General features: G+C 44.3%; 1 protein-coding gene across 2 annotated transcripts; it reads right to left on the bottom strand.

Annotated features, from left to right (window-relative positions):
- Positions 1–521: 521 nt before the first annotated feature.
- LOC144948980 (uncharacterized) lies at positions 522–23859 on the bottom strand. Of its 2 annotated transcripts, XM_078878764.1 has the most exons (10): positions 23718–23859; positions 17057–17230; positions 16494–16609; positions 13043–13195; positions 12053–12188; positions 10790–10977; positions 6246–6403; positions 4636–4793; positions 3973–4059; positions 522–1851 (listed from the first exon to the last, which is right to left on the bottom strand). In XM_078878764.1, exons 2-10 carry the CDS (start codon positions 17209–17211, stop codon positions 1704–1706), a joined length of 1299 nt encoding a protein of 432 aa, XP_078734890.1. In that variant the 5' UTR covers positions 17212–17230; positions 23718–23859; the 3' UTR covers positions 522–1703. The 2 variants fall into 2 exon arrangements, with proteins under 2 accessions (XP_078734890.1, XP_078734898.1); XM_078878772.1 differs by lacking the exons at positions 16494–16609; positions 23718–23859 and having other exon boundaries at positions 17057–17185.
- Between the last annotated feature and the right edge of the window lie 853 nt (positions 23860–24712).

Raw genomic sequence — 24712 nt, 5'->3', positions numbered from 1 at the left:
GAAGGCCGTTGGGTGGACGGGCTGTGTTTTAAGATATTTTTTTTTATTTCATGTGGAGAGAGATATGTATGTTGAACTTATTTTGTATCGTACGTAGCCAACCGTGCTAATCTGAGGTGCGGAAATGAAGGAGACATTGTCTGCTTATCTATTTTGCTATAAGTCATCAGATCACAACGGTGCATCAGTGAAAACTTTAAGGTCTTATTATTAGATTATATTCAGTGCGGGCGTAACATCCCCCCCCCCTACGGGATTTGATGAATTGTCACGACTCTGTATCACAATCCGATTCACAGTAATTTTTTTTTATTATGACAGTAATGCTGCTAACATCACAAACATTTTACGAAATAAAAAAAATTTGTTAATTCATGTGTATTTAATATGAAAATATATGGCTGATATTAGAAGCTGCCGAACCTGTACTTTAGCAAAGGCAGGTGCCCACTTGTTAAACACTATTAAGCCATGTGGGTCTGCTGCCTCAAGTCAATAGAAACAATTACATGACACTTTGAACGCTATGAATCACTCTTTGGTTCTTTCGGTAAAGTCACGTAGGTATAAAATACGTGACTTTACCGAAAGAACCAAAGAGTATGGATTCCTGCAGTCACGAAAGCTTCAAATCAAGATTTAATCACCAACCAGCTTATGGGCGAGTTCTTGCAAATATTTGTTTGCATGTGTATATATCTGTCCATCCATGCTTTATCAGATGTTCTTGTGTGTTTTGTGTGTGTTGGTAATTGTGTGTGTGTGTAATTGTGGGGAGTGGAAGTGTAGCGGTTAGTGTATTGCTCTAAGAACCCGATGACCCGAGTTCGATTCCTGCTCACGGCTAACACCAGTGACGATTATGTGAACCGATCCTGGACCTCCCCTTCTGTCGCCTCAAATGAGTACCTGGTGCGGTCTGTAAACATCGACACTGGGGAGACAAAGGCGGTCGGGCGTGGTGTTAGACACCCACCCCCTCGTCTACCTTGCTGGTCTTCATAGGTGCTCACTAGCAGAACTTGCCCCGAAAATATGTTAAGGGTATATGGAGAATCTTTGTCTTTCTTAGTAATTGTGTATGTGTGTGCACGTTAATAATTGTGTGCATATGCTCGTAATTGTGCATATGCGTGTGTTGCTAATGTTGCGTGCGTGCAATCTGCTACTACTAGCAGAACTTGCCCCAAAAGTATGTTAAGGGTATATGGAGAATCTTTGTCTTTTTTGGTAATTGTGTATGTGTGTGCACGTTAATAATTGTGTGCATATGCTCGTAATTGTGCATATGCGTGTGTTGCTAATGTTGCGTGCGTGTAATCTGCTACTACTAGCAGAACTTGCCCCAAAAGTATGTTAAGGGTATATGGAGAATCTTTGTCTTTGTGCATGTTGGGAATTGTGTATGTGTGTGGACGTGAATAATTGTGTGCATATGTTCTTAATTGTGCATATGCGCGTGTTGCTAATGCTCCGTGCTTGCAATGTGCTACTACTACGCCATGCCATATTTGGCAAATTTGGACCCTGAATCCACCAAATTATTTTCCATTGCAGAACTTGAGCTGTGCCACCAACGTCGTATGTAATGAACGCGTCGAGTCGCATGTAAATAACACAGCAGCAAGTGTACGTGTTAGTAATTGCATGTGTGTGTGTGTATATATTTGTAATTGTGTACGCATGTTTTTTTGTGTGCTCCACTAGTTGCTCTTGCGTTTAGCCAATCGCCCAGGCTGCGGGCGTGGTGTTAATGCCGTGTGGAAAAACGCGAGCCCCACGGCACACAGCATCCCCACGGCGTGAATGTACTCGTACGAGTTAGGGTATGGCTTCCCACACACAGCGTACCTGCATACATTGCACAAAAGACAAAGATCACCCACGTAGCTCTTAACAGACTGTTGAGGCAAGGGCTGTAAGAGAGCACCTATTAAACCGGTAGAGCGTATACGAAGGGATAGTGTGGGCCAGCACCACACAACAACACCAGGGTACTCATTTAAGGCTGAGTCGATCTAGAGGAGGCCCAAGACCGATTCAGATATTTACCACTGATGTTGGTCGTGAGCGGGAAAATAACTCGGGTCACCGGGTTCATAGAGCAGTGTGCCAACTACTGCACTATCGCTCAAGATGCATGACACACACACGGATCGTACCTGTTAGCAGTGCTCTTCATAACGACATAATGCGCTAAACAAATAATGAGTGCATGCACATGTATACCCTTTTTGTCAATCCACTGCAGGATGGGTGTCTCTCCACACCACACGAGTCGCGAATGTCATGCGTAATTAATATATCGCTCGCGAGTAAATGACCCAGTGTCATAGTTATCTGAAGCGCTGCCCGAGACGTAGTTGTTTCCAGCTCACATTTCTCCACAGCTCTTCACCATCCAGCGGCAGCTTTACTTTCCCCTTCACGCAGTAACACGGGCAACCTCTAGAGAAGCATCTTACAAGGCTGGCATGGCACAAAAGAGAAGTTGATGGTCTACCGGGTTCTACCAAACATCTTTTACCGCTTTTCCAATGTACAAACACGAGCCACACCAGGGCCATGCGGAGCCAGCCCCGGTGTAGCTCAGGAGGCAACACATTGTGTTTAGGGCGTCACGGTGGCGAAATGTTAACTACCTTGCCTAGTATTTACGCAATCTCACCCAAAAACCTCTATTATGGATATTGGTCACGAAAACCTACGTGTTAAACTAACCTCTATGTGGAGGATACTTTTCTTCAAACAAGGAAATTGGAGAAACTCCGAATCAAGCAGATAAAGCTGATGTCTTCGCTGGGGCTTCTCACACAATTGACGACATCGCATTTATGTCTCTATTTAAGACCGAAACAGGAGGATTTCTCCATAACTCTGGATGTCGCCTGAAGATGCTGGTTGTAAATACTGGCGAAATGTCATATTCGAATTGTAGATGTTGTGGATTTACACACCGGTGTGCTGTACTAGTAACGAATTGGCATGTTTTCTTTACGTGACAAACCTTACTAATTGGCCGTGTATTGTGGTGGTGTGTTGAATGACACATTTATATTTACGCGATCTAACCCAAAAACCTCCATTATGGATATTACAGGTCGTGGGTTTGATTCTGACCCTGATGCCTGTATATTTGAAGTTTGCACGTTCTCCCTGTGGTCGCGTGGATTTTTCTCCGGGTCCTCTGGTTTTTCCCTCCATATTTAGAAACACGCGTTTTGAGCACTTAACTGCTATACATTTCCACGTGACAAACCACTTCGTTGAGCTATCATTTGTGGCCGGGTCGTTTCTGAAAAAGAGCTATATAGCTCAAGCGGGCCTTACCTGCTAAAATAAAAAATCGTTTATACTTTAATAAAAAAAAATAGTTTTATATCATTTTATTATTCTTCCACTGCAGAACCCAAGGTGTGCTGCTGATATCGCCCACAATGAACGAGTCGTGACGCATGTAGACAATGCGGTGGTAGGTGCAAGTGTACTGACACAATGTATCACAACATGTATAAAATCTGCTGCTTGCCCCGAGTCGGATTAAAATCTTTTTTTTTCACCTGAAGACGATTGCTTGTGTTGCGATCGAAACGTCGTGATTTAGATTTTCTTTTCTATCTACGTGGTTTTACCGAAAGACCCAAAGAATATGAATAGCGAATCACAGTTTGGTTCTGCCTTGGCTCAAATGTGCCCCAGGAAAATGGGTTATTAGATTTCCCTTTGCTGATATCCACCAGAGCAAGTACTTACTTCCGGAGCCAGTTGACTTACAAGAGGCCCACACCGAGTTTAAACCTCGCAGTCATCTGTAAACATGAGCATCAGGGAGACAAAGGTGGCTAGGCGAGGTCCTGACCACACTACTGGCTTGTGTGCTGTGATGGTCTTAGTAGTTGCTCCCGAACAACACTTTCCCTAAACAATCTAGAAGAATAAAGAGGGCATCACTATGTTTGTGATTGCACTTACCAGTGAGTAATTCCATTGCTGTCAGGGAGAGCTGTCACACTCTGCCGGGTCAGATTATGTGACTTGAGCAGCCAGTTACAATCCATACTGTGAATACATCGATGTGAATTAGATAAACAAATAACAGACAGCCACTACATTGCAGAGATACAATTAGTAGGGGTGTAACAATGCAATGATTTCAGTGATTGATATTATTACACTCATTATGTGCATTGAATTGTGTGTGTTATAATCCTTATTACATCCGCAGTAATAATCAGGGCAGCCACTGAATTGGAACCATGAATATATGAAACAAACGATGAATGTGCTACCTGCTAGGCCATGTCACACTTAAGAGGCACCAACAGCAATTCATACAAAAATCATAGTATTTTTGAATCTGCGGTTTCCTCCCTTCAACAGTGACAAATTTGTATGCTGCTTCTCATGGAATCTTTAAATACACAGCAGTGCACAAACAGTAGTAGGCCCAGTACTGAATCAGTAGGCAGTAGATGTGCTGATTTAATATAATTATCCGTGATGAATAGGGGGGGGGGCGGGAAGGCCGACAAACTTCACGGATGCAATCTGTAATCCAAGCAATAACCACCGGTAGAAACCTTTAGCGAGTAGGAAACCCCACAAACTTCCACCGTGTGGCTGCGTCGTCTGCACCTCAAGTAGTCCTCGTCGTAGTCACTGGTGCACAGGTAGGCACGCTTGCTGAGCGCCTGTCCCAGCGGCGACATGACCACGACGTCCGGTGCATCGCATGGGCCCAGCGGCTCGTGCAGCCCGATTGACAGCTGCGTTTGAGGAGTCGCGAAGTATGCCTACAACACAAATATCCCACGTGAGGCCTTTAGCATATACCCGCTTACCCAACCTGCACTTTCCTGTCCGAGAAATGAATGCATAAATATGAATTGGTTAAAACTATTAGTACTAAACTCTTTTTATTTTACCAGGTCGGCCCATTGAGCTATATTGCTCTTTTTCAGAAGCATCCTGGCCCCAAATGATAGCTCAATGAAGTGGCTTATCATGTGGAAATGTATAGCAGCCAAATGCTCTAAACGCATGTTTCTAAATGTGGAGGGAAAACCGGAGAAATATTCACGCAACCACGAGAACATGGAAAAGATGGTTAAATATTAACCATCCCACATTTGCTGTTGGCATAATCGTTATACACGTTCAATGGGAATGAACTGCAGGCAATGTTTGAAGAAGTTCCTAAAGGATGCAAAGTTGGACTCAAGATGAATAAAATCAAAACGGAAATGTACGTGCAACAAATCACGTACTATGTCTTTTGGAGGAGCACAGAAGAAAAACACAGCAGAATGTTTATACCTCGGGCAGTTATTGAAAGTGGACTGAAATCTAAATGATGAAATAGGCTGATGGGAGCAGGTTAGGGTGCTTTTGGCAAGTTGAACTTGATACATGTGAAGCAACGTGCCATTGTACTACTCGCTACTATGCAATGTTGGCACTAACAAAGAATATGGAACAATAACGAAAAAACATGCAAAGAAGTGTGGAGAGACGCATGCTTGGGAGTCGAAAAGAGGAAAATGGATTGGAGAATGCACACAGGCTGTCAATACAAATTAAGTGGGCTTTGGCAGGACAGGTAAAGGTACGATAAGGGATGATGACCGGTGGGTGAGAATAACTATGGCGTGACAGGCGAAGAGGAGAGAACACGCCTGAAGGGAACGTCTGCTGCAGAGATGGAAAGATGAAATCAGCTCGTGTGCAGGTGCGATGTTACACCGCAGGACCGTTAAGAGGCAGCAACGCCTTTCGGAGGCCTTCACGCTGCAGTGGATACGTTGTGGTTGTGGTGGTAGGTGGAATTTTTCTTCTTGGTTCTTTCGGTAAAGTCACGTAGAATGGAAATAATAAAATAATAAAAATAAAACGTAATAAAATAATTCTCACGACGTTTCGGCCACAACGCAAGCAGCCGTCCTCAGGTGAAGAACAGGTCTGTCGAGAAGACAGAGTCTGAATTCAGGTCCCACCATTCCCTCTCTCGGCTCTGCTTCCTGCCCCCCTGTCTGCGTGACGTTCAGACTCTGTCTTCTCTCACCTGAGGACGGCTGCTTGCGTTGTGGCCGAAACGTCGTGAGAATTATTTTATTATGTTTTATTTTTATTATTTTATTATTTCCATTCTACGTGACTTTACCGAAAGAACCAAGAAGATGAATCCCTGCAGTCACGAAAGCTTTAAATCGGAGGTGGAATTTTGCGTGTGAGCTCACGGATCGCACCATCAAGGTGTAAACAATGAAGTGCAATAGCATGGCCCATGCAGTCTCGTGCGACAGCCAGCCCAACAGCCAGGTCCCACCATTCCCTCTCTCGGCTCTGCTCCCTGCCCCCCTGTCTGCGTGACGTTCACCAATCCACACCATGAACACGTAGATGGCTGCAGGCAGGCAGGCAGACACGCACACACACGGGGGTCAGTGAGTGACCCACACCATTAGCGCGAAGAAGGCTACACACAGGAAAAGTAAGTGACTCACGTCATCAGCGCAACTCTGATTATCATGGTTGGCTCCATACGGTGCGAAAGAAGTTCAACATACATATCGTAATCTTTAGACTGGAGGAATCCGATGAGCTATGAAGCTCGTTTTCACATATATCCAGTAGGGGTGGGTCAGCAAGTTACAACAACAAGCCATAAAAACATCGGAGTCAAAACATTGAGTAAAGGTAAAAAAGTCATGAAAATAAATAATAGCATAAATTTGCTACACACCCACATAGAATGAGTGAGTGACCATTACCGTCAGAAAGTAGATCTCTACACATAGGGGATTAGTGGTGGGTGATACACAATAAGCACATAATTCACTACACTCACACACAGGGTTAGTGAGTGACCCACAACATCAGCGTGTAAAAGGCTACACAAACACGGTCAGCAAGTGACCCTTACCATCAGCATGGAGACAGCTGCACACAGACACACATAGGGGCAGCGACACCTAGTGCACATAATTGAAGTGAATCGCAAAATGGAATAATTAAAGTGGGTAGTAGGCATACAAATGACAAAGATACCTTGTTTAGCTTGATATACTGTTAGCAAGCACCAATTAGGACTGGTACACCAAATCCTTGCCCATCGCGGGTGTTACGTTCTTGAAAATAGCCACAATCAGCAAATCCGGGACCCGTAAAGTCAAAGGCAAAGGAGAAAACTCGAGTTCGGTTCACGATTCGAAATACGACACCCCCTTCTCTTGTTTTATCTGACACTACATTAACCCAAGCGTGAAACAGGAAGAATCTGTATGTAAAATATTAACATTTTTTAGAGTGTGAAATATAACTTGTACATACTCTTTGGTTTTTTCCGTAAAGTCATATAGGTAACAAAAAGGAAAATAAATTAAATCACGACGTTTTGGAGGCAACACAAGCTTCCGTCTTCAGGTGGAACCGTCACAGCAAAAATGCTGTACGTGACTTTACCGAAGAAACCAAAGAGTATGGACCCTTGCAATCTAGAAATAACTGGTACAGTCAAATCATGAAATAAAAAAATGTATGTACACAGTGTAACACTCCTACCACTACGTAAATCGTGGACGGCTGAAGCTCCCCGTCTCACTGGACGCTGGGAAAGTGACCTGGGACCCGCAATGAGCCACTTGGGAGACATGATGGAGGCAAGACCGGCACGTGTGTTCTTCCGCAGCAGCGGCATCATGATCAGTACAGTTACGATGCATACAGGAATCTCGTCACCAACCGCGAATGATCAACTCACAGGGGCGCAATTGGCTGCGAACTATACCTCAATAAATTTGGTGCAAATACTCAAATCAACGAAGTGCAAGGTTTTGGTGAATATCACACAAACGGGTTATGTGGCCAAATCCATGCCTGGCGACCCTGGCCTGCCCAGTGCTGATGTTAATACATTGCAACAGATTCTTATTCAAAGTTAAGTAAATCTATGGGAGGCCTAGGACCGGTTAAAATCTCTCTTGCTACTATTGTCATCCATGAGTCAGAATTTAACTCAAGTTGCAGGATTTTTTTACGCAATGGGCTGACACTGTGTTTCCATTTCCCATGGGTAAACACACACTCATAAACATCATCAGCCACGATTTAGCCACGACTGGATAAAGCCTTCCCCCAAGTTGCTGCTATCCTTCACGGTACTGTGATACAACAATCCACGCGCCACCTGCACTTGAGCCAATCTCATCACTCCATCTCCTTTGCTATAATCCTCTCTGGATGTGCTAATTCACCTAAATTGGATACAGTGTCATGATTCATGTTTGCAATTCAAGAACATGTATTTTTTTTAATTTGTCGAAAGTATCAGCCTCTAGCGACTGATAGGGTCACGTAAAGTTTGTCAACATAATTTGTAACATAGAAATTGTTACACATACAATTCAATGTATGCATCGGGCGCTTAAAAAAATCTATATTAATTGATTAATCAACTCTATTACACCCATACTCATTAGCATATGCATACATAGATGCATATATACACCAACGTCTCTACATTTTTTTAAGTGTATCTGCATGAACAAAAACTAATTTATACACATGATGGATGAATTTTCAGCTTTATTTTTCTCATAGATCAGATTTGCTGGCATATTTCTTCATATTTGGATATTTTTATTTATTAATTATAGTTTAAATCTTGACTTAAAGCTTTAATAAATCACATTGTTCATGACTACATTTAGTGATTTTGATAACTTTAAACATGTATAATTGCGTTTGACTTTCTATCATGAAGTACCATCAGTAAAATCATAATTGTAATTGATCTTTTAAATATTTTAATAATCGCTAAAACTACGTCACGTGGTGGCACTTTTGGCAAGTAAAACATGGAAGTGAACTCAGGTGTGATGTCACTTCCTATGACATCCATTTTTGAGAAACCCTCATGTAAATAGGTGTTTTACCTAAAAATACATCGTTTTTAACACGTCATTGCTTTATTTTTTTGATGATTCGGAGGCTGTGGCTGGTGGATTTAGTTTGTTTAATTATGCTCCAGCACTACAGGTTTGCATTTTAACATATATACAGTACGTCCCCGGGTTGTGGAAGACCCGACTTACGGAAATCCGACTTTATGGAAATGCTCCCATAAATTATGTAAAAAAAATGCAATACGTGGAAATGCTTGTGTTGGTTACGTAAGCGCAAAATGTACAGCGCGGTGAGGTTGCGGATAAATACGAGGTGTAAGCCCCGCCTTTCCCGCGAGGTGTAAGCCCCCCACCTTATGCCTCGCTCCGTCAAAATGCCGCCTTCACAGAAGCCGAGCTTCATAAGGATTAAGATAAATGGAAATTTTTGTAGCGTTACGTAATTATTTTCCTTTTGTAGCATTACTTAATTGCACGTTTTCTATGCTTAGAACTATCTTTTTCCCAATGTTTATATTTATAGTTTTCTTCATTTGAAGTTTATTTACTGTACGTAGGGGCCGTCCATAAATGACGTCACGCTATTTTGGCCGATTTTTTACTCCCCCTCCCCCCCTCGTCACACGACGTCACAAAAAATCAGACCCCCCTCAAATATGACGTCACAAAGCTCTGCCCTCCCCCCCCAAAACCATATTTCCATTTTGAAGATAAAACATGCTTCAAATCACTTTAAACTATTGTCATTGTAGTGCATATTTAATGTGGCGCTGCACTCTATTGTAGGAGAAAACACGTATTAAAAGGTGTTGGAAAGGTGAAATTTAGCATAATATTCACTTGAAAATATTCAACGTCTAACTAAAACTGCAGATGTTCAGAATATTATATTGAAATTATCTTATAATTATAAAATATTTAAAGTAATTGTAACTATTAAACAAATAGTTGAAACTTTGTAGTAGAACGAAGTAAAATGGGGAGTACAATTATAACAATCACATATTCATTCCACATAATGAAAAGCCCTGGTAGAATCATTAGAATCTAAATGTTTAATAGCAATCATTGAACAAAAATTACAAAATGTATGTTTCTCCATTCTCCCATGGAGAAACAAAATGCTCCTTCATGGAATAAATAAAAGGTGACCTTAGTAAATTTAAATAAGCAAATAGTTAATAATGAAAATGTATCAAAATTAGTGTCGTTATAACAATTCTATATTTATTTAAAGTTGTGCATTTTCACGTGACGTCACATTTCTCAAACTCCCCCCTCCCCCCCTCGTCACACATCATCACAAATGTCTGACCCCCCTCCGCCCCCCTAGGTGCGTGACGTCATTTATGGACGGCCCCGTACTTTATTTAACACAATTACGTCGAGACCTTATGGTGTCAGCCAACAGCCATCAGAGAAGTCTAAGCCTAGCCTAATGCACGGTAAACGAACATTCGGTAGTGACTGCTTTCTGTTAACAATGAATATAAAAATATTTCGTGATATTCATAAACAATTGGATATGGTATATGTTCGATTATTTTAATTATGGGTAGTGTTAGGGTAGATATTCGATTAAATGAAAGAATCATAGGAGGTGCAGAGTGTATGCACAATGATACTGTACAGGTAGCGATAGAAAACGAATGACAGCGAGATAGGGTACTAAGAGAAAACGAACCTAGTAGCCGCGTAGGGGAGGCACAACTGTCTCCGGCTATGGGATTTTATTTCGATTCTGGGGGGAAATTGTTCAGTTTCCGAAATTCGGGTTGCAGATCGTTCTCGGGAACCAAACCCTTCCATAACCCGGGGACTGCCTGTATATATATATATTTGGGGGCCCAATCATCCCCTCTGCAAATCCGGCCGTGTTCACAAACCTATGAGAGTGAAGACCAGGTTCTCTGTGTGGATCTCAAGGATGTCGTGCAGTACGTGGTAGAGCAACGTGAACTGCGTGGCCACCGCCACGGGGAAGGACAGGAAACCAGGGATGAGCACCGTCAGCACCTCGGCGATAAAACTACCTCCAACCTTGTCTCTTGAGGAGCTGCCCGTGAGCAGCCACCTAGGGGAATGAAGAGGTGACGAGGTGGGGAGGGATCAGATCAGCAACAGTTTTGGCATAGGCGAATATGAGCTGAATCAAAAATTTCCAAAATAACACTGAACTGCAAGGCAGAGTATGTGTGGGTGATTGGGGCACACTGATGGGGGTACACAGAGCAAGAGAGTATGCTGGGTGATGGGGGTACACAGAGCCAGAGAGTTTAGTGGGTGATGGGGGTAACACAGAGCCAGAGAGTTTGCTGGGTGATGGGGGTGCACAGAGCCAGAGAGTTTGCTGGGTGATGGGGGTACACAGAGCCAGAGAGTATGGTGGGTGATGGGGGTGCACAGAGCCAGAGAGTTTGCTGGGTGATGGGGGTGCACAGAGCCAGAGAGTATGGTGGGTGATGGGGGTACACAGAGCCAGAGAGTTTGCTGGGTGATGGGGGTACACAGAGCCAGAGAGTATGGTGGGTGATGGGGTACACAGAGCCAGAGAGTATGGTGGGTGATGGGGGTGCACAGAGCCAGAGAGTATGGTGGGTGATGGGGGTGCACAGAGCCAGAGAGTATGGTGGGTGATGGGGTACACAGAGCCAGAGAGTATGGTGGGTGATGGGGGTGCACAGAGCCAGAGAGTATGGTGGGTGATGGGGGTACACAGAGTCAGAGAGTATGCTGGGTGATGGGGGTACACGGATCCAGAGAGTATGCTGGGTGATGGGGGTACACAGAGCCAGTGTATGGTGGGTGATGGGGGTACACAGAGTCAGAGAGTATAGTGGGTGATGGGGGTACACAGAGCCAGAGAGTACGGTGGTTAATGGGGGTGCACAGAGCCAGAGAGTATAGTGGGATGATGTGGGTACACAGAGCCAGAGAGTATAGTGGGATGATGTGGGTACACAGAGCCAGAGAGTTTGCTGGGTGATGGGGGTACACAGAGCCAGAGAGTATGGTGGGTGAGGTGGGTACATAGAGCCAGAATGCACTGCGGGTGATGGGGTTACATAGAGCAAGAGCATATGCACAATAGAATAATATATCGATAATGATGTGTAAATGTGTGTGCAATCATGTGGGTGTGTGTATACCTTGAGGCATTGGTGAGCATCGTGAAGTTGAAGGAGAATGTCATGTGGAATATGTAGGATGTCCACGGAACCCAGTAATGGCGGTCAAATATATTGGGGTCTGTATCATGCCATGTCCACCACAGCATCTTGATGCCTGCATTTGGAGAGAGTGAATCGACCGGACAAGTAAATCACTGACAGAAATCACCCAGTGGCTCACCAATACAGTAACTCACCCGGGCAGGTTAACCACTCGAGAGAATCACCCCGTGTCTCACCCCACGAATGACCCAATCAACCAACCTAGGACAATTGTTGATAGGCATCAAACATATCACTACCCCACAATGTGATGGTCTGTTATGATTCAGAGTAACACATTCCTGCGGAGGGAGCTGGTAGGAACGTTGGGTTGCTCGGTCAATGGCCAGGGTCAACGGCGGCGTGGTGTATTCCGCAAATATGGCCGACTGTGAGGGCGGGCACAAGCCGGCGTGAGTAGGTTAAACGTTGAGTTTTATAAGGGCACCACGGGGTGACCAGCCCCTCCCCTCCCCACCCGGCCCCACCCCTCCCATCCCCCACCCAGCCCCACCCTCCACTCCCCACCCAGCCCCTCCCCACCCTCCTCACCTTCCCCACTCCACCCAGCCCCACCCCTCCCATTTTTGGATGCACGACAGACGGACACAATAATCCCCTGTGGGCTGGTGTAACCAGGAGGTTCCTACCAGTAAAAATTTCTGCGTATGATGTTCTGTCTCGCTTGTACTGTCTGACTCGTACATTTTTTTTAGTCCGAATATAACATTTACACACAGTTAGATTTTCACATACACTGTTTTATGTGTATAATTCACATCAGTGTTTAGCCGGGGGGTATGAAGGGGATCGTGGTTAGAAGACAAGGATTGTTGGGAAGTAGATGATTTAGGGGAACACATTTTTTTGCATTCACGATGGGTTTGTATGACACCGTTAGTACGATTGGTATGAAAAAAAACTGACCCATGATGTCGAAGGGTATGTCTATGAGCAAATTTCCCAGTGCCACGGCGAACGGCTCGGCCCACCACGGGAGACCCATGTGATTGACGGCTACGTACGCATGGTAAATCATCATCGGGTAGAGCACTATGATGTGCATTGGGAGTCTCTGGCCTGCAAACAAAGCATAAAAACACGTAACACACACAGAATTCCACTTTAAGTTCCAGTTAAACGCACACTGCAAAATGTAATACAAAGTACAGAAAACGCAAACAAGTTATTATACAATGTGGTTCAAAGGGCTAATAATGTGTCAGGGCACTGAGCTGGCACCACCAAAACCAATGGATGGAACTAGATCTACCTGAAATTAAACTGGATTCTCGAGCCTAGTAAGTTGTTTGGTCACCAATTGAGGATAATTGGCAGTCTATTAGTCACGAATTCATTTTTCACTTTGTTTAGATTACCCCATGTCGAAATATATAAGAAATGTTTGACTGCCATGCGGAATATATTCTATGTAACATATCAAAACATATGTCTTGAATGTGCGTAAAAAAAGATTTATGGGAATTCATAAATAGATTCCGACAATGTCCCAGGGTCTTTCTCTGACACAAGGTATATCAAAAGGGCAACTAGTATATTATTGGAAGACAAATCCCACAATAATTGTAGTCTCTCATTATAGTGCCTTGTCTTATCTCAGGTCATACAAGCTGAAATTAAGTCAACTCGGAATGCTAGGACAACGAGTGAGACGATAAGAAAACTACATCAGAATAAAGGTGATAAATATGGAATCACCAGGGCAAATGCCTAGAAATCAGTTGAGTCATGATCCAGGATATGCAGGACAGTTCAGTGCGTTTAGAGATGGCTCAAGACAGCATTTAGTGGAGAAAGCTAACAGAAAAATATACCCCTCAAAAGTTGGGAAAATGTCTATGAACATGAATATCCATCCTTATAAAAAATACATTTAAACATGTTCTTAGGCTTATAGTTATAAGGGGAACAATCAATCAAACATTATTTAGTATAGCACCCTTCACAATAAAACAATGTTCACAGACCACTTAACACATTAAAAAGTATATAAAATTACACCAATAAAAATGTATATTACACAACGCAAAAGAAAACTGATTATCAACCAACTCCGCAAGCGAGTAAACAGGCCCCATAAACTGACCCGTCATATAGTGGTGTCAAGCTGAGAGACAGATCAACCCATAGGGATTTGTGACAGACTGAAGAGATGAGTCTTCAGCAACCGTTTAAATGTGCACAGACTACCATCTTCCCTTATGTCAATGGGGAGGTCGTTCCACCACCTAGGAGCCAGACAACGGAATGAGCGCCCTCCTAAGCCACAAGACTCTGTGCACTGGAACTAAGACATCTGGTAGCTACATATCTCTCCAAAAGATCAGAGTGATAAACAGGACCTTATATCTTGATTTGAAGATTTCCTGACTGCAGGAATCCATGCTCTTTGGTTATTTCGGTAAAGTCACGTAGGTATACGCCTGATGATTGACGCTTGTGTTGCGCCCAAAACGTCGTAATTTATTTTATTTTATACCTGTTAAAAGCAGGATATTAAATATGATCCGCAAGTAGACCGGCAACCAGTATAATCTCTGAACGCAGGAGAAATGTGCTCCCACTGGTCATTATTAGTAAAAAAGAAATCTGGCGGCTATATTCTGTATTAGTTGGGAGACTATTAATGTGTTACAGTAATCAAGCCTATACGTTATAAATACATGACACAGAATGTCTGAAATTTGTTTCTTTAAAAATAATATAATTATTATGGATAGGTGTACTCTTGTGGTAGTGACTTATGTCAATAATCCCTATTTCCAAGCCAGCTTAGCAGCATTATGGAAAAATGTACAGCCAGTTCTCAACTTATGAACGGGTTCTGTTCCTGACAGCCGTCCATAAGTCGAATCTTTCGCAAGTCGGAAATCAAAAATGTCCTGTATTGAAATGCCAATACGGTCAGTGTTATAAAATGTGTTACAGTTCAACAAAAAACGGAAGCATTGTTAAACTCATAAATAAGAATACTTATTGAACATTTATATGTAATGCTGTGATATTGTCTATTAAATAAACCAAAATAAAGTAACATGAAAAAAACACGTTTTATTTTCACTTACCTTGAGTCCTGATGCTGGCTGGCTTACTTGTTAGAAGGGGGTGTAAATGAGTCCCCACAATTGTACACGCACACACGGGGGTATGTGCACGCATGCACACACAACAACGATTCCCCATATAACCTTGGGGCAAGTGCTGTTAGCGAGCACCTATGAAGGCCGGCACGGCACACGAGGGGGGTGGGTGGCCAGCACCACGTCCAGCCGCCTAGACTCGATGTTTAGTGGCAATGTTTACACACCGCATAATGTACTCATTTGAGGCTGAGTCGACCTAGGGGAGGCTCAGGACCCATTCAGTGAATCGTTACTAGTATTGGTCGTGAGCAAAGATTTACTCAGATTAACGGGTTCGTAGCACAGGACGCCAAACATTGTACTACTGCTAACCACACACGGGCATGCGCACGCACGCACACACACGCACGCATATGCGCAAAACAACAACCGTCATTCGCCACAAAGTGGCAGTGACGTCTCCAATGTTTGTGCCAGGCAATGCGCGAATCGAGGCCACGTGAAGTGTCGAAGGCTTGCTGGCAGGAGGCTCCTCCGCCCTCTGCTGTTGTTGGAGGGCAACTGCCTCAAACCTGCCAGGAGCCTTCATGAGCCTCCTCCACAGAAGCCGATCTTGACATCGCTCATACGAGTTATCGGCAGGTCCACTCAGCTCCATATCCTCTTCTCTAGCCTGTGCTATGCCCGTTTATCCCCCTCTATTCAGTAAAAAAAGAGTTGTTTTGACATGCAGTGACTGGGCATGCGGGCTACATGCCCCAGCCAATGCAGGCTATGCCTGCAGGAGGAGCTCGCCGATGGGACTGTGTCCATATCACACTCACTTTCATAAACACACAATCACTTTCACGCACATACACACATATGCATGCAAACAAAATAGTTCCATGGTTAGGTTCGCAAGTGTGAGTTCGCTAGTCAGATGGTTAAAAAAAAAATCTTATGGAAGCTCGTTCGTAAGTGCCGATGTTCGTAAGTCGAGTGTTCGTAAGTCAAAGACTGCCTGAAATGAGAAATTATTCCGTGAGCAATAGGGTTATTAGACATCAGTGGAGTATCTTCATATGGATCACCTTGTATTACACCATATATACTGAGAGTGTTAGAAGACAGAGGCGGTATTGCCATAAACATGCTATTGGGCCAATGTTGGCCCAACGTTGCCATGTGGTTGGAACTGTTGGACCATCATTAGCCTATTGTTGGTCCAACGATGGGATGTGGGTTGTGGAGGTTGATGCTGCTGGCTTTACGTTGCGGACTGTACGAGATACCTAGGAGCATTGTGGAACTCTGCGCATGCCAGAAGTTGTCGATGTTTGGCAGGAGGTAGCTGATGGACTCGACGATGAGGCCATGCAGAATTATACCCACCCACATGTACCGCCACCTTCACACGCACACAGAAGCACACCCTTCAGAATAACATATGGTTTTGCCGCCACACTTGTTCCTCGTTTCTTCTGGAATGCAGTCGAGTGAAACTTTTCAATCCCACTACGGTGTTCCGGCTTGTTCCAACCCAGATTTGAAAAACAATAGGCCATGTGTGTTGGCATCACGGTCTGATTGTTGCAAACCTGAACAATTACTCGCAAATAACTTAATTGGATAAGAACAACGTACCAACATCTCCATTCACAAAAGAACATATTGCCTTCATGATAACCTCAATGGATAAACATTTTCAAGATTTAATCTACACTTGCTTTGAAGACACACTTAAAGGCCCACCAGTTTCACCGGGCTCCGGTCATCTACGACTGTGAAATATGATGCATGTTACAAATTACATTATTCTTATCAATTATTCCGGAGTTGAGTGCGCAAACCTCACCGCCCGCCCTTGCGGATTGCATGCACAGCGCTCGCTGCCGCCACCAAAAAGACGGTGACCTCATTGATGAGCAATGTCGGGTGCAGGTCCCATATTTCCCGCGGGTCCCGGAACGTCACCAACCAGCTGCTCGACGGCAACGAGGAAAGCGCCATCCTATAAAGCCTGCAACGTCTGACTCACACGCAGGCACACACACCACAAGTGTATGCAGAATTGCCCTCGTTATTCTCGAGGGATATACGTTCTGGAGATTTGCGTGAAAATCTATTTTTTGCGGATAATGATATTGGCCTACGAAATGCTTTTTAATGGATTACCTTAAAAAAATACATAAATAATCTATTAATTATATGAACATTATCATAATAACACATCTCTTCATCTCATAGCTTTATCTCTCGTCACTTCATCTCTCATCAGTTTATCTTTCATCACTTTCTCTCTCGTCACTTTTTCTCGTCACTTGCTTTCCTGCTCTCTCTCGATGCAGTCGTATCGAGTTCCAGATGTGATTCGCGGACAGCCAAAATCGCGGGCAGTAAGTTCGTGAATAACGAGGCAATACTGTACATTTATCTCATGGACATCCTAATCAGCAGCAGCACTTATGACCAAGGCAATGATTTTGGCACGGAATTTTTTGTTGCAAAACTCACAGCCAAGTTGTGGGGGAAAACAAACAAAGAATTCACTGAAAGGTCACAGATTAAGGTGGAGTGGTGCCCCAATTATTATATGTTGGACCATGAGGCTGGCATACAATTGCCTACTCGTTTTGAATGTCGGGGAATCTTTAACATCCACTCTGAAGATGATGGCACATATCTAAGATCCTGGGTTTAAATCCAGGCAGCCACCCATGATATAAGCAGGTGAGAGTGTAAATGCTTACCCCGAGCTCTCATACTCTGATGGTGCATTGGCTTTGAGTTGTGCGCCTTTTGGCTTCATCTGGTCCAACACAATGTGAGACTAGGCTCTAAGAAAAACTGTCTCGGGTGTGGACCAATCAATTTAAAGGACAGTGCATACATTATCAGAGTTGTGTTTTTTGTTTGCATTCCGACCGCAGGTATTGTGGTCAATGCAAACATGACTCCTTGTAAAATAGGTGTCAGTTTTGTTGCCAGATAAAAGGGTAAAAAAACAATTATCAGGTGAGAGATTTTCACAGTTTAAGCCTGGTTGTCAATTTTAACTGACATAAATCAACCGGAATGTGTCTGATTTCGTCAGATCTTGGAATCATAACAGGTTTAAGTCTGGAGAGTGTTTGGATGGGTGATCACCATCAGCATATAACATTATCTTATAGGCTGATGCAAGGCTAGGTTGTCTGCAGAGGGCAGCGCAGCAAAAAGTAATTGGTGTACTATATTATACTCCAATGTCTATGCTCCCTGTCTTCACCAACCTGCGATGACCAGCACTGAAGTATGGTCAAGTAACCCTCATGAGCTTAACGGCATAAGGAGGCCCTTATTTTGAAAGTTAGTTGACAGAAAGTGTTGCAGAGTTGGGAATTGGTTCAATAAAACAATTTTGTCAAACTTGTGCCCTGTCGCTTGTGATGTTTTATATTTGTTCAAATTTTTTGTTTTGTTCAAACCATTAGCCTAAATGTAACATAATTTGCATAAACTATTATTTTACACGTGCAATTTGATGCATGAAACGTGAGTATAAGAATATATTTAATATCCATTCATCATCATCAGATATGCTGAAATGGTAGCTGTAACATCTAATGACAATTAACTACAGGAAACGTCAGAACTTAATAAAAAGGCTACACATTTGGACTCAATATAGATTAATCAATAATGGGGTAAACAATAACGTACAACAATATTAATTGAATTGTAAATATAACACATAAGCTTTCCTTACCAATGTTATGATTCATTATTGATGTTTGGGTCAGATTGTGCATGTAAAATCCATGTCATACACCCTACTCCACCCAATACAAACAATAAAGCTGTCATGTAAACACAGGTGCCAATGTATTAATGCTTCAGCGCACCAATATTTTGGAGAGAAATCGAAAACATTTAATAATTTAATATCACTTTTTTCTTATAGTTACAACCAACATCATTGTGATGCTGCAGGGCATCTCAGAAGATGATCCATGATTTGCTTCTCCTGACAAGCACATCCATGATTCCATGAGAGTTGCATCTGCCGAAACCCACTCTCAGTCTGTTTAGGCTTCGCCATGTGAGCAATTTGCAATTGGAGCCAGATGCGAGCTCCTTTGTCGCTTGATTTTTCCCATTATTTTTTTCAGAGGGAAGTTCTGGCAGATGTGGTCAGTGGTACAGTGGAGCACAAGAAGTTGTTCCTCGATGAGAGACGACGGTGTACTGGCTGATGGCCATGTAGCGGATGGCGGGTGTCTCACTCTAGGACTTGCCGGTCGTGGTCACCTGCTGCTACTCTCCTCCTGATGTTAGGGGCGCAATGCCGGATAGTGCATATAGGCAGGAAACACAGTGATGGCTCTCAGGCAAACTGTTACGATTCTGCACATATAATTTAGGGCGGTGTCGACATGTTTACTGTGGGTGAAGCATGCATATTCAGCCACAGATAAACAAAGTGCTAAGGTGGTGGTGCGTAGAGTGGATGGATGTGCTCCCCATATTGAATGTGAACTTTTCGGAGATTGTTGTTTCGTCTGTTGGCCTTGGCTTTGGTATTTAAAGCAGCAAACAAACGTGCCAATTTATGACTGAAGCAGCAAAAAATTGGCACGTTAGTTTGCATGACAGATTTACTAATTCGCTGTATTTGGTGGAGGATGGTGTACGACACTCATTTTACTCACACAATCTGACACACAAATCTATTAGAACTGAACTGTATCGCACATTCTGTTTATGAGTACACTATTGCTTCACTGGGTAGAGTCCACACACGCACATATATGGCTTGTTATCTGCAGCAAGTTGTTGTTGTGGGCATGATAGCCGTTGTGTGCAAGTCTTTGGTCCTCTGCAGGCTTGCAAGGCCAACCAAAGCTCAATCACCTAATGTAACCCAATTTACGAAGCAGGTTAAACTGGTAGGAACCCACTGGTTCCACCAGCCCATAGGGGATTATTGTGTCCGTCCGTCCGTCCGTCGTGTAGGGAGGGGCTGGGTGGGGAGGGAGGGGCTGGGTGGGGAGGGGAGGGTGGGGAGGGGCTGGGTGGGGAGGGTGGGGAGGGCCTGGGTGGGGAGGGTGGGGCTGGGTGGGGAGGGGCTGGTCACCCCGTGGTGCCCTTATAAAATTCAATGTTTAACCTACTCACGCCGGCTTGTGCCAGCCCTCACAGTCGGGCATATTTGCGGAATACACCACGCAGCCGTTGACCCTGGCCATTGACCGAGCAACGCAACGTTCCTACCAGCTCCCTCCGCAGGAATGTTTTTTTCATCTAATTGCACTTTAAACAGCCACCCCACCCAGCCCCTCCCTCCCCACCCAGCCCCTCCCTGCACGACGGACAGACGGACACAATAATCCCCTGTGGGCTGGTGTAACCAGGAGTTTCCTACCAGTATTAAATATATTCGTGTGTATGGCAACATGTTCAGGAGCTCAATGCCAATAGAGTACACAACAATGCTCTAGTGTACAATTAAGACAAAATCGCAAATATATTCTCGAGTTTTGATAATTGCGGGTTTAATCGTTTTTTCATGTTTTTCACACCCTGGATGTGTGCCACTGTAGAGTACTTTATTCATATCCTACATCTTCCTCACAAATGTCTTCCCCAGGGCCCAATTCGTGAGTTGTGCTTTGAAAGCAAGGTAGAGGAACAGGAGGCAGTGTGGAACATAACATCTCGCCACCGTGTCGCGGTATACTTACTTTCAGCGAGATGTTAACTACCTTGCCTGGTATGCAGGAGGTCGTGGGTTTGATCCCGACCCTGACGCCTGTATATTTGGGAGTTTGAATGTCTCTCTCCCCGTGATCGTGTGGATTTTTCTCCAGGTTCTTCTGTTTTTTTTCCCTCCACATTTAGAAACATGCGTTTATCGGACAGTATTTGGCTGCTTTAAATTTCCAAACAATAAGTCACTTCGTTGAGATATCATTTGTGGTCAGGTCGCTTGTGAAAAACAGCTATACAACTGAGTGGGTCTTCCCTGGCAAAATGAAAAGTTTTGATTATCTTAAACAATGGCTCTTGCGTGGCAGGATGCTTCCGTGTTTGCAATCGTTAGCACAAGTGGCTTTGCAAACCAGAGGGCGGCCCTGCTCGATTCTAATTGAAATGGCCGGACACGGCAGTTGAAACAATAGCCACGTTTATTAACTCCCCCCCCCCTCTTTGTTTACCCAGCAGTAAACATATTTACACCACAGTCAAAAGGTCGCGTGCGCGAGTTATAGTGTCTAGTTATTCCTACCTCTTCCAAAAGACGTCTGACCGGCGTGGAAGAGAAGCTCTCTTGAGCTCCCTCTGACGGAGGCTCTCCTTTGTTTAGTAATGGCGTGGGAAAATTTGGCAAGACAGGCACAGGGGTTGTCAGGATCAGTGCCGCAGTCCGGGGTTTAATGGTCCTCGTTGTCGCATACAGGACACTTTCGATTCATGTGTTGGTGACAACATATCCCTTTCCTGAAAATGTTGGCAAAATGCATGCGGATCCCAAAGTCAACGTGTTGGCAATTTCACAAACATTAAAGGTTAAAAGGTACTGTATATCCAATTGCTTGCTCACGCCATTGTTGTGAAAAGGGTATCTCTTGGCGATATTTTGGTCTACTTATCATGCTGGCCTGAGAGAAGTGGCAGTACCCACACTGTACCCCACCAGACGTGACCTGCGGATTGGCTAACTGGTGCATCTATTTATACGAGTTACTTATTTCTTCAGGAAGCCACACTAAGTCGTACTTTTTCATGGAGGGTCCTGCTACATTGGGTATTTTTTTTTTAATCTTAAGATGTTTTCAGCAAAGAAAACAATTATACGCGAGGGAAGGAAACCGGAGCACCCGGAGAAACCCCACATGGCGCGAGGGAGCAAACACTATCCCCGGACAGATGGAAACCGACGGAGATTCGTCAAATTGCTGCACTGCCTTTTCCCGGTGACCCACAGGGGTTAGGGTGACCTCGGTTCGCTCACTGGAAGTGGGTTTCGCAACATTTGTGCGATCCACCAATCCTCGCCCTCCACAGGGCTGGATTACGGGCGTGCGTAGCCACGGCTCCCCCTGGCGTCGTTGGGTGAACAGAGGCACCCATAATACAAACTCTTTGGTTCTTTCGGTAAAGTCGCGTAGGTATAATATCAAATAAATCACGACGTTCCGGGCGCAACACAAGCGTCCATCATCAGGTGGGAAAGCATGGTCTGCTGCTGAGGCAGACTGTTTTAAATGATGGACGCTTGTGTTGCGCCCGAATCGTCGTGATTTATTTATATTGTACCTACGCGACTTTACCGAACGAACCAAAAAGAGTATGGATTTCTGCAGTCACGAAAACTTCAAATCAAGATCGATAATACATTTGTTTATTTTTTTTAACAGAGGCAGTGCGGAGGGGTGGATAAAACAAACGCGTCCGTTGTTTAAACTTTGAATGGCGGGTCTCTCTTCCTGTCCCTCTCTGCGACTCTCTCTCTCTCTTCCCGAGTTGGTCCACATCTCTGTCACTCTCTCTTGTGACCTGTATACGTGTCCGCTTCTAAGCCTCACCATGTCTCTCTGTGCATGCACGTTTTCTCGTTCTTGTCTCTCTGGCTGCCTGTATTTACTGCATCTTATCCTTTGTTCTCGACGGCAGAAACTCATTCCGCACCGTACGTAGCAGACCGTGTTGTCTCCGCGTATGGGAATCTATCCATGCTGTTGTATATCTCTGTCACTGCGCAGTATTTGCGGCTCGTTTAATCTCCCTGTCTCGTCCGTCTCCACGCTGCGCTTGTTTCAAGGTCTCCTGACGACTGCAAGTTTCTCTCTCTCTGTCCGTGTATTCGATTCAGTTTGGCACGTCTCTGTGACTTCTCTTCTCGGTCCCCTGCGTGAACCCATCTCCCTGCCTCCGCAAGGCTCCAATGTCCACGCGCGCACACACTGCCAACGTCATCTTCTTGGTTCTTTCGGTAAAGTCACGTAGAAGGGAAATAATGAAGTAATAAAAATAAAACATAATAAAAGAATTCTCACGACGTTTTATTTTTATTATTTTATTATTTCCCTTCTACGTGACTTTACCGAAAGAACCAAGAAGATGAATCCCTGCAGTCACGAAAGCTTTAAATCGAAACTGCCAACGTCGTTGACCCCCCCACCCACCGTGTAAACTTGTACACGATAATTACACCGGCTCATTAACTTGCAGGCAGGCCCCATCGTAGAAGCGCAGCGCGCTAACCACGGCGTTAGTCCACCACGACCGCACAACCAACGCACAACCGATACATGGACTGTAACATCTTTCTGGATGAATGCAGAGAATGTGCGCTTAATCCTGAGATGAATTGACTATGTTATGGGCAAGAGGGGGCTGTACCACGCTTGTGCCGTTGGTTGCATGTTACAAGCCAGCAGCTGGGCTCGACGTGTCAGTGTTTTAGTACCGTTAACATTTGCAACAGCGGAACTTACTTTTTATTTTTTTGTATAAACACAAGTATCGCTTACCTGTGCAGTGCTCACGTTATCGCTTCCTCCGCGACGGGAGAGAGCGAGAGGCTTTACAGTTCCCCGTCTCGCTCTCGCGAGCCCCGCACGATGGCAAAGCCTTAGGGGCCGTCCATAAATGACGTCACGCGATTTTGAACGATTTTTGACCCCCCCCCCCTTCGTCACACGGCGTCACAAAAAGCCAGACCACCCCCCCTCAAATAACGTCACAAAGCTCTGCCCCCCCCCCCCCCAATTTTTTAAAAAACATGCTTCAAATCGCTTTAAACTATTGTCACTGTAGTGCATATTGAATGTGGCGCTGCACTCTGATGTTGTAGGAGAAAACATTTATTAAAAAGTATTTTATTAAGTAGAACGTGTTGTCTATATTTATTTAAAGTTGCGCATTTCCACGTGACGTCACATTTCTCAACCCCCCCCCCATCGTCACACATCGTCACAAATGTCTGATCCCCCTCCCCCTAGGTGCGTGACGTCATTTATGGACGGCCCCTTAGCTGACGCGAGGCCAGAAAAACGTGCGAGCAGCAGCAGGAGGAGGAGAGACGACGAGATCAAAGGGCGTGCAACGATGGCTCGGGTGAAAAGGTCCATGGACTGCATTGAAGAAGGGAAGGGACGAGTGCAACACGCAGCACCCACTCCCAAGACACCCCCACCACCACACCCACCTACCCACCCACCACAAAGTCATAATAAAAACAATTGGTAAAAACAAAACAAGTTTTTCAATGCACACACTTTTATTCGCAGTCTAAAGTAGGAAATTAATAGTTTTCATCCCGGAATTGAATACAATTTGACGTGCTGAATCAAAGTGGGTGGCTTGCATCTCGCAATAACAAAGGACTTTTATCCACGGTGTTGGTGAGCATAAAAATACACAAAAACGTAATGGTGCACTACTTTGCTGACAAGCCTATTGATCCAATCAGCAAACAACTACTTGGAGACTGAATGCGACAGATGTCGATAACATTTGTCAGTTC

This window comes from Lampetra fluviatilis, chromosome 3 (genome assembly GCF_964198595.1).
Source record: "Lampetra fluviatilis chromosome 3, kcLamFluv1.1, whole genome shotgun sequence".
Classification (NCBI taxonomy): Eukaryota; Metazoa; Chordata; class Hyperoartia; order Petromyzontiformes; family Petromyzontidae; genus Lampetra; species Lampetra fluviatilis.
Note: the sequence above shows the minus strand (reverse complement) of the source record. Positions and strands in the feature narration are given on the sequence as shown.

Excerpts from the sequence above, each read along its gene's own strand:
- LOC144948980 (XM_078878764.1), bottom strand. The coding sequence starts at position 17,211 with ATGGCGCTTTCCTCGTTGCCGTCGAGCAGCTGGTTGGTGACGTTCCGG. Across the intron at positions 16,610-17,056 it reads GCAATCCGCAAGGGCGGGCG|GTGGCGGTACATGTGGGTGG; the intron begins GTGAGGTTTGCG and ends GTGCGTGTGAAG. Across the intron at positions 13,196-16,493 it reads GAGTTCCACAATGCTCCTAG|GCCAGAGACTCCCAATGCAC; the intron begins GTATCTCGTACA and ends CTTTGTTTGCAG.